The following is a 10,545-nucleotide window of genomic DNA, read 5'->3' as shown; positions in this document are numbered from 1 at the left end:
TCGCTGATTGAATCAATAATTTCTCGATTAGAGTTTTTAAGAATAGCTAATCTTTGAGGTTTTTTTAATTGCCCCAAAGCGGCTATTAAATTGATGTTTTTAGCGGCTAAACTTTTCTTTTTAATACCCGATGTTTTCTTGACCTTTCTCGGTGGTGACATCGTAAAGAATGATTAAATTTTAGTAATGTCGTTTAATTATATCGTTTTCTTCTTGGGAGTATAGATGACTATTTGTTCTCCCGGTAAAATATTTGTTCTAAACCTTAAATCGGAATGACATTTCTGGGTTAAATCGCAAAGTAAATACCCGTAAGGTTTTTCTGTCGCATCCAGATAACATTCTACAATAAATTTAGAGTTGTTGGGAGCCAATTGTTTAGAGAGAGCCACTAATTGCATAAGATCTCTCACAGTTTTCATAAGAATCATGTAATGCGCGTTTAAAGAGGCTGTTCTCAAGTTTTTTTCAAATATGTTTTGTAAAAGGGTGATGACGAATAATTTCCTATGGTGAGATTGCTTAGTAAATATTTCTGATAAAATATTATTTTTATTTTCTAACATGAGATCGTCTAAGACGATTAGTATTGTTTTAGAGCCATCGTATATAGTAACGTCGGGTAAACCTTGACGCATTATTACGCCCATTTCTTTCAATTTATCGTAGCAAGGCTGATATATACTATAATGCCAAACAACTAAATCGACTTTAGGTTCAAACATTTTGTCCTTATTTTCAATTATTCGTTTGCATAAAACTGTCTTACCTGATCCCGAAGGACCGAAAATAATCAAATTTCCAGGTGTAGTGAACGGTATCATAGCTAATACTCGAATGAAACTTATTTGTAACTATCATTCGTACTTAAACGTATTCAATTAATACGCGAACGCGCAAACCCCGGGTCGCGAACCCCAAACGCGGGGGGTAGGGGGGGCCCAAACGATACGCGGGGGGAGGGGGGAAGCGCGGCGCGGGTAGGCCATCGTGAACGCGTAGAAATAATTTTGAAAAGTAGGGCCATCATGCTGCCTTTCACTATAGGGGCGAAGCTTTTAACATGGACTGTCACTATTTGAGATGGTAAATACGGTTAAACTAAAGACCCTTGTACGGTCAATCGAAGAAACGCTGAAGGGGTTTCTCTAAATGTCACCCAAAGAAAAGAAAAGTCGCCTGAAATACATTTTTAGTCCAATGGCAAGGTTTCGTATAATTTTGCCCGCGAAAATTTTCTACCCTTGTACGTACTAAATACCTCGAAGTCATTTGTTTGCTCTCGAACACGCCTTGACCCTAGTAAAAAGTATAAAATGAAGAGGTTGAGACCTCAAAGTTATCATTCTCTCTGAACCATGAACCACCACCACGACAGCCAACACGGAGCGATGGACCTTTCCGCAACATGGTAAGAAATACTTTTTTTAAAACTTAGTTTTATTTAAGACTTAGAAAACCTCTCTCTCTATAGCTACGTCCATGGGGTTGATACCCCGTATTCCCCAATAGAGTTTTCCGACTCCTCCCGCTCTGGGACCCCCGAGTCCCTGGAGCTAGCCCCCTCGCCACCACCTCCAAGACCACTCTGCGTGGTAGGGCCAAGGCCCCGTAATCCATCGCCGCCACCGAGCCCACCACCACCATGCACCCCCTCACCCGAACCTCAACTAGAATATCTACCACTCCCGGCCATATACTATCCGTGGCTAGCTATGCCCCGGCCGGGAGTGGATGACTTAAACATCAACGGGGACTTGTAAGTGAACCTTTTGTTTTACGTTACACTACGGTATTATAATTTTTATTTATTTACAGCTTGGTATATGAAATAACAACCTACCTGGCGGGACTAGCGGAGGTCGTGGCGGATGACGACTTTATGCACGACCTGCTTAATCAAGTAAGGCAGGTCGTGTATAATAACTGCGTTTTTATACCCCACGAGTAAGTTTTCATGCATTATTTAATGATTCGTTTATCTAAATTTTAATTTTTCTTTTTTAGCCTCCTGGCCCTCAACTGTCGCGGGTTCCGGTGAGTTAATTTCTTTATTATTTGTTGTTATCCAATACTTTATTTATTAACGTATAGAATAACTCTCTCTCTCTTTCTCTTTCCCAATAGAGTGACGCAGGAGCTCGCCCAGTTGTCGACGTACCGTCGGGTACGTTTCCTCGAAGTCCCCCCGGGCCACGCACGAGTGTACGAGAACCGGGACGACGTGATGTTCGAGGGGGTCCGTACACTCGTGCGAAACCTCTCAATCGATTGAGGTGGGGGAGGGGGGAAGTAAAAAAAAAAAAAATTGTTGTAAATATTTTAAATAAAATAAATTGTTTTTGCCTTATTTACTTCGTTTTATTTAAAATAAGTTCCTATCAAAAAATCGACAAGTTTTTCCTACACTTTAGTTATATCTACTTTTATATTTCTTAGGCTTAAAATTTAAAAACTAGAAATTTATATCATTTCTGTGTTGTATTAGTTATATAAAATGGAACAGTTTTTCAGTTTTAAATTCAATTTATTTTTGAAACATCAATGAAAAAAAAAACAAATTATCAAACAGACATAAATTTAAAAATGCGTTAACATGTGCATTCTCTCTTTTAAAAATGTTATTTGACCCGAAATTACCGAGAATACATTATAGTTATAAAATTTACTTTCAAGATTTTCTTCTTCCAGTACATAATTAAATTTCCTTACCACTTGGTACGATGTTACGAAATTGGTGAAGTATCCCACCACTGCATCGAATTTTTCGGGCTGCCCATCTAAACACGGTATGCGATCGTGTTCGCCGTATAAATTATCATAAATATCATTATAAAATTCTATAATAATATCAGCCATGTGCGTGAATACAATTTCATGGTTACTTAACTTAATAAGATGCTCCTTAACGGCGTTCGAAACTCGGTTCAATGCCGCTGTTTCCATACTGTCCAAAACAATGGAGTCGTCGTTTAGTAAATCTTTAATGTGACACGTATTATGATACGCCACGACAGTTGTTTTTTCATTTGCGTTATCGTTCAAAACGATTTCAAAGTTATTGGTTTCGTGGCCCGCCGTCCAGCCTGCTAATACGGGTAGTCTGGGGATCAACTTCTCCCAGGTACTTGTTGAAATGGCGAAACTTTTTATTGACTGCTTCCTACATAAGCGAATCTCGGGATCGAGGGTGCCGTTCACGAACCCCGTCGTCAGGAACAACTCTCTAGAAATGTGGAATCTACCGTTGATTTTTCGTTCGTTAGTTACGCCAATCTTCCTCTTAACAGCTTCTTGATTTTCCATGTTGCACGTTTAAGGTCTTCTCGAATTATGATACTCTCCTCTGTCGTGTTCCACGGTTTTTATACTAAATTTCCTAAGTAGCTATCGCGAAATATCTATTGTCCTTGACTGTTCCGTTGTTAGATTGTAGGCGTATTTTTATGTCAAAGTTCTGAAACCAAATATTAAGGAATTCTAACACTCCCAAAATCAGTAATATAAAGAATACAATAAGTAGTTTTTGAGGGTTAACCTCCAAGATCCGACGAATTCTTGACAACCTTTGTGTACTTGCCTCCATAACAGCTGACGAGTAAGTAAATAACACAATAGTAAACTTGACCTATTTATCTATTATGACCCACATTCCTGACCTGTCAATATTTGATTGACGAAATATTTTCCTAACATCTTCAAAGACCTAAGGTCATTGTTGAAGAACCCCCTCCCTTCTTCGATTATAAGCGTATTTTTATGTAAGTTTTTCAAACCAGAGATTAAGGAATTCCAGCATTCCCAAGACCAATAAGATAAATATCACAATAAACAGTTTTTTTTATCTCCAAGATCCGACGAATTCCTGACAACCTTTGTGTACTTGACAGTTGAGGAGTAAATAAATTACACAATAGTAAACTTGACCTATTTATCTACTATTCTCAACATTCCTTAAATAGACCTGTCACTATTTGATTGAAGGAATTCTTTCCTAACATTTTTTTTTTCAATGTCATTGTTGAAGAAGCCCCCCCACCTAATGGAATGTCGCACCAACTCTTTTGTTATAACTATTCCTTTTGTTGAATTATAAAATCTATTGCAAATTCGTTGTTTTGTTATATGACTATTCGACACCCTGTCAAGCCATCACCTATTGGTCACTGTCAAACAATGTTAGACGTGTTTAAACATGTCGGAAATCAGCTGCGATGGCCTTTGCTAGTACCTTGTATTGTTAGTCAATAATTTCGAAAAATCAACTGTCCTTGACCCCTCTTGAGGGGAGGAAGAGAAGGGGGGGTAGGAATCTAGTATAAAGAACGTGAGAAAATAACAGTACTTCACAGTCGAACATCAATCGTCAAAACCTCAACATGGACGCTGAAGCACTTCGCTGGACACTTGACGAAATGGCCGTAAATAAGCCTTGGAACATAGTCGAAATATACAAGTTTTATTATTTTCTCTGCTCTTATTTACACTTAGATCCTGCTAATATACCTTCAACATTACCCGGTTTTATCATAAATGGCGGTTTAAATATTATTCAAACGTTCCTCGATCTAATAGACTATATGAAGAACGTTCCTCGTACCCCTGAAACGTGTCAAACACTAGACGAATTGGAACATCTATGGAATTTAATTCCTAGCCCTTTAAAAATTGCTTACTCGGACCGCGTGAAAAGGCGGAAGCAAGAAATAGAACGGGATAACCATGAATCTTTAAGACCCAGTTTCGATAATTCTCAAACAGGCAGGGAGATGGGGGAGATTCTAGATAACGCGTGTCAACAAGACGAGACGGAGAACGAACCACTCGAATGCATGTCCTTGAACTTTTCCGACTACGCCCCCAGCGAAAAGAGTTCCATTCAACACGACGGGACGGAGAACGACCCCTTCGAATACATGTCCTTGAACTTTTCCGACTACGCCCCCCGCGAAGAGAGTTCCATTGTAGATTCAGAGGAGGCCGAGGAGATGCACGAGGCTGATGTCTATGACCAATGGGGTGGGGGGTGTCCCCCATCTCCTGTAGAAGATGTACCCTCTTGCGAGATTTTAGAGCAAAGCGAGAGATTTTTCGAACATTTTAATATGTATGGCAGGGAAATAATTCTAAATATAACGGACGATCCGGTTGATAGTATATGTACTATTACGGAACATATATTAAACGAGTACCGAGCAACAGATTACGTACAAATAACTTTACGAAGTCTAGGTGTAAACTGTCGTTCGGAACTCGAATTATCCTTTAAAAGATTAGATCAAGTAGACCCTTCTTTCCTCTTTGATCAACTAGCCGAATTACTTTATGACGATGAAATCGAACATTTTTTTCAAGGACCTGTAAAAATGATATTCAGTATCGTTAGAATACCAGAAGGGTATGGACGGTCTAACCGGCGTCAACTTAAGCCCTTCAGTATTTTCTCAAAGGATCGAAGGGGGATTCGACGAATCCCAAACACGGATAATCTGTGTCTTGCGCGTAGCCTTTGCGTTGCTATTTCTCATCGTGACTACATGAACAATAAGAACAACACCGAGTTAAAAAACCGTTACATAACCATATCACGAGTAGGACCCCGATGCACAATCCAAAAAACAGCGGCTTTAGATCTTTGTCAAAAGGCAGGAGTCTCTGTGTCTGAATGCGGTACCCCCGATTCATTCCAGAAATTTAAAGTTTATTTATCCTCCTATTCTATATTTGTTTATAAATTCGAAAACAGAGTTCCAATTCTAATTTTAGGCGAAAACGACCCTACAGATACCCGACCACGTCTCTTCCTGCTTAACGAGAGTAATCATTATAATGTCATAACAAATTTAAAACCATTGTTTAGTCACGAATACTTTTGTGAGAAGTGCCTCACACCTTACTGGCGTGTTCAATCTCATAAATGCAATGATTTTTGCTTTAAATGTATGCGTCCGACTGTTTGCCATGGACAAGAAAAAACATGCGGTTCCTGCCTACGAAAATTCTGGGGTGACGAATGTTATAACAGCCATTTGGTTCCGGTTGGTAACAAAAAAGCCCTTTGCGAGCGGCTTTACCATTGCAAAAGCTGCTTTAAAACAATTGATTTCGGAAAACGTACTACTAGGCATAGCTGTGGGGAGATTTTCTGTCATATTTGTGGAAAGCATCAACCCAGCGACCATTTATGCTACATTCAAGTGATCAAGGATAAAATCCCCTGCATTATCCCCGCGAAAAAACCACGCCGTAATTTACCCGAACTTATGTACGTTTTCTTCGACATTGAATGTATACAAACGAAAAGATGCCCAGAAAAGTTGGGCGCGTACGAGCATCAAGCCATCTTATGCGTTAGTATCTCTGTCTGCTTAGACTGCATTGACGAAACGTCCCTCGATTTTAATTGTATTAAATGTAATCAATTTGGGCCTCGCAAACAACGCTTCACAGGTGGCAAACCCATTGGTTTGTTCCTCGACTACTTAGTCCGCTTATTCGACGTGAAGAAAGTCATCGTGGTGTCTCATTTCGGCAGTAACTATGACAACCAACTATTAATTAGAGAAATAATTAATCGTGACGAGAAATTTGTACCTGAATCTTTGAAAATTAACGGTACACGTATTTTAGAAATGAAACTTTCTAATCTGTTATTCCTTGACTCGTACAACTTCATCCCAGTCGCTTTATCCAAGTTCCCCGCTACTTTCGGTCTCCCTAATGCCGCTAAAGGGTATTTTCCTCATTTCCTTTTCAACGTAGTGGACCACGAGTTCGATATAGATAGACAGGAGGAGACTAACTACGTATTGGAGGACACTCTACCACCGACAGAAGCTTACGGGTGTCAGTATTTCACCAGGAAAAACTTGGACACTTTTTTAAAATGGCACACTTCAGAAGTCCGTAAGGGTAAAGGCTTCAATTTTTTAAAGGAGCTTTATCATTATTGCGAAAACGACACTCTACTCTTATTTTTGGGGTGTTTAACCTTTCGGTCCCTCCTACTTAAAGTTACTAACGTAGACCCATTTAATTGTAATTCCGTTACCCTCCCAGGCGTTTGTTCCTATGTCTATCGTAAAAATTATCTCAAACCAAACACCATTAGCATCATCCCATCAAACTACTATAGACTGGGGGAAAATCAATCTTACGGCGCTATTGAATGGTTAGAATGGACGTCTCACGAGAGAAACATTCTCATTCAATCCTCTTTTAGAGGCAAGGAGGTTAAGCTGCAGACCCTAAAGGTAGATGGTTATTGTCCCACAAACAAAGAAGTGTTTGAATTCATGGGCTGCTATTATCATGGTTGCAAAATTCATTTCCCCGTAAATAGGAACATGATTTTACACGGTGACCCCACTCAAACATTAAATACGAGGTACACAAAAACCGAGAAAAAAATTTGTAAACTAGAAGCCCTCCACTACAAAGTGAATGTCAAATGGGAATGCGAGTGGCAACAGGACAAAACAAATAACACCGAAATAAATGATTTTTTAAAACGCAACGATATTCGTATTAAAACATCAAAAAGATTAAACCCACGTGATGCTTTCTTTGGAGGTCGTTGTAGCGCTAACAAACTGTACCATAAAACAACTGGTACAGAAAAAATTCACTACGTTGATTTCACCAGTTTATATCCGTTCGTGAACAAAACGGGTAAAATTCCTATTGGACATCCTCAAATTATTTTAGATAATTTTCCTGACATATTTTCTTTTGATGGCCTTCTCAAGTGTGATGTACTACCAGCTCAAAATCTAACACACCCTGTTTTACCCGCTCGGATAAACGGGAAGCTAACCTTCCCCCTATGCTACACTTGTTGCAAAACTCAGTTTCAAGGTAACTGTACACACACACCTGATCAGAGAGAGCTGCGGGGTACCTGGGTTACAGACGAGCTAAGGTATGCTGTAGAGAGGGGGTACACTATTACTCGCATGTACGAAGCCTGGTCGTACAAAATAACGCAATACAACACCGAGACTAAACAAGGTGGTCTTTTTAAAGACTACGTCAATGCCTTTCTCGAATATAAAACCCTGGCTAGCGGTTTCCCCTCCGATTGCATCACACAGGAGGACAAAGAGAAATATGTCAGGAACTACAAAGAAGTTGAGGGGATAGATCTAGATATAGATAAAATTGAAAAGAACGAAGGGTTGAGATGCCTCAGTAAGCTTATGCTTAACTCTTTTTGGGGGAAATTTGGACAGAAAACTAGACACGCCTCAACAGACATCATAAAAGACGCCAAGACTCTATACGAATTGATCCTTAACCCCGATAAAGAAGTAAAAAGTCTCTTGACTTTAAATGACAACACCATCTTAGTTAAATCAGAAGACATTGCCGAAAATGAAATAGCTCATAAACATACAAACGTAGTAATAGCTTGTTATACAACAACAATAGCGCGACTTCATCTTTTAAAGCATCTTGAGCTAGTAGGTGACCTCTGTTTTTATATGGATACAGATAGCCTTATCTACCTCTCTCCAGATGGCGTCCCTATACTCCCGACAGGGGATTACCTGGGGGAATTAAAAAATGAACTAGAACCTTACGGAAAAGACGCATATATTTGTGAGTTCGGAAGTGCTGGGGCTAAAAACTATTCCATGAACATTTACGATCCCGCAACTGATAAAATTACTAACATTATTAAAGTTAAAGGATTCTACTTAAACACATCAACCGAGAATCATGTTAATTTTGATATCATGAAAAAATTATTAGGGGTGAACAACCAGGGGAAACCCGAAATAAACGCTGTGCAGGTACCCATTGGACCCCAAATACGTCGCCTGCCCAATCATACTTTAATTACGATAGAACAGACCAAAACATATCAGGTGGTCGTGGATAAAGTTCGCGTTTTCCCCGATTATACTACAGCACCTTATGGTTACATTAAATAATTTTAAATTTGTAAAATTGTATATATTTTAATTGACTGGGGCTTTGTCTGCAGACATTTTTATTAACACAAATTAGTCGTCATTGTTCTTGCGAAATAAATATTTCACACTTTATATTATGGTCTTTATAAATTCATTCCTACCTTTAAGCTTACAAAAAAAAATCTTTACGCATACAAAATCAAAGATTGACAGGTATTCCTCCCCCAAAAAAGAGAGAAAACGTAGAAACTAGGCTCCCCCGCCTTAACAGTGGCCGCCATCTTTGTTGCTCATACTGGCTGCATACTCTCTAATAGCCGTTTTCATTACCGAAATTATCTTCTACTAACTCCGTTAAACGGTTACTATTAATTAGGTTTGAAGTGTAGGGTTCTAAATCGGTAAATTACCATGGTAATTTACACGGTAACTGTAATTTACGATTTTCTCGGGTAAATTACGAAAACGGTAATTACCGTGGTAATTTACGCTGGTAAATTGCCACGATGGTAATTTACCACCGAATTTTTATTTCTTTCACTTGGAAAACGGTCTAAAAGCTCCATATTTTGCTCTACCCGTGCAAGCACACATTTCTTCCCATGAGACATGAGTAAGTCATAAAAGTTCGAACGGCAAGCGTGGGAAAAATTTGATTGATGTCTGCCAGACCCGTACTACTAATAGTTCTCGGAACCTCAAATCCAGGGGAATAAAATTATGGAACTCTATCCCTCGCGATATAAAAAAAATTAATTCAATGTCTGTTTTTAAAACAAAGATCCTAGAATATATCAGAGATCACTTTTAATTTTAATTAACGTTTACAAGTTAAACCGGACTCCTATGTAAACCAGTTGAAAACTGATAGGAATATCCATAAATAAAGCTATTATTATTATTAGCTAGACCAAATAGCTAAAACAAAGAGCAATTGCATTAAGTATCTATGGGCAATAACAAAAATAGCCACAACATTAAAATCCAAAAGAATCTTAAAACTGCTATATGTTTCATTAGTAAGATCCAAAATAGAGTATGCTTCCCAAGTATGGTCGGGATGTAGCAACTACCTACTATTAAGCATTGAACGAATACAGCGTAAATTTATTCAAATTCTTTACGAAAAGTTCCTTAAACGCGGTCGCTATAATTATATTGAAATTTTAAATGAACAAAGGCTTTTAACTATTAAAAATAGGCTAACGTATCTGGACATGAGCTTTTTAAATAAACTTCTAGTTTATCATATAGACTGTAAAATTCTGTTAGAAAAAATACATTTTCATGTACCGCGAAACAATCTTCGCGATTTTAAGGCGTTTTATACTGGTAATTCAAACAAGGCCTTGTTAAATCCTTTAAAAAGGATACAAAATTCGTACAATAATTGCCGTATAGACATACAAAAAATAGACCTGTTTGAACAGAAAAAAACTCGTTTCAAATCCATATATTTTAAAGCTGTAAGTACAAACTATGTAAGTTGTAGATTTTAAGGTCCGGAATATATCTGGGAGAGCAAATAAGCTTTAACTTATACTACCGTGGCGGACTGAAACACCGCAGTAGTTTCTTTTCAATTGTTTTAGCGGGACAGGTACGTTTTCCTCGCGTAGTAGGAACG

At 38.5% G+C, this 10,545-nt stretch overlaps 1 protein-coding gene across 1 annotated transcript; it reads left to right on the top strand.

Moving 5' to 3' along the window:
• Window positions 1-1,678: 1,678 nt before the first annotated feature.
• On the top strand, window positions 1,679-2,347 carry LOC149620844 (uncharacterized). Its single transcript, XM_089855601.1, has 4 exons — window positions 1,679-1,759; window positions 1,819-1,947; window positions 2,008-2,037; window positions 2,128-2,347. Exons 1-4 carry the CDS (start codon window positions 1,716-1,718, stop codon window positions 2,273-2,275), a joined length of 351 nt encoding a protein of 116 aa, XP_089711727.1. The 5' UTR covers window positions 1,679-1,715; the 3' UTR covers window positions 2,276-2,347.
• The last annotated feature ends 8,198 nt before the right edge of the window (window positions 2,348-10,545 follow it).

The sequence above is a fragment of the Phalangium opilio genome, unplaced genomic scaffold, assembly GCF_054372755.1.
Source record: "Phalangium opilio isolate 3A_F unplaced genomic scaffold, DU_Popi_V2 ptg000209l_1, whole genome shotgun sequence".
In the NCBI taxonomy this organism is placed as follows: domain Eukaryota; kingdom Metazoa; phylum Arthropoda; class Arachnida; order Opiliones; family Phalangiidae; genus Phalangium; species Phalangium opilio.
This window is presented reverse-complemented; position numbering and strand designations above follow the sequence as displayed.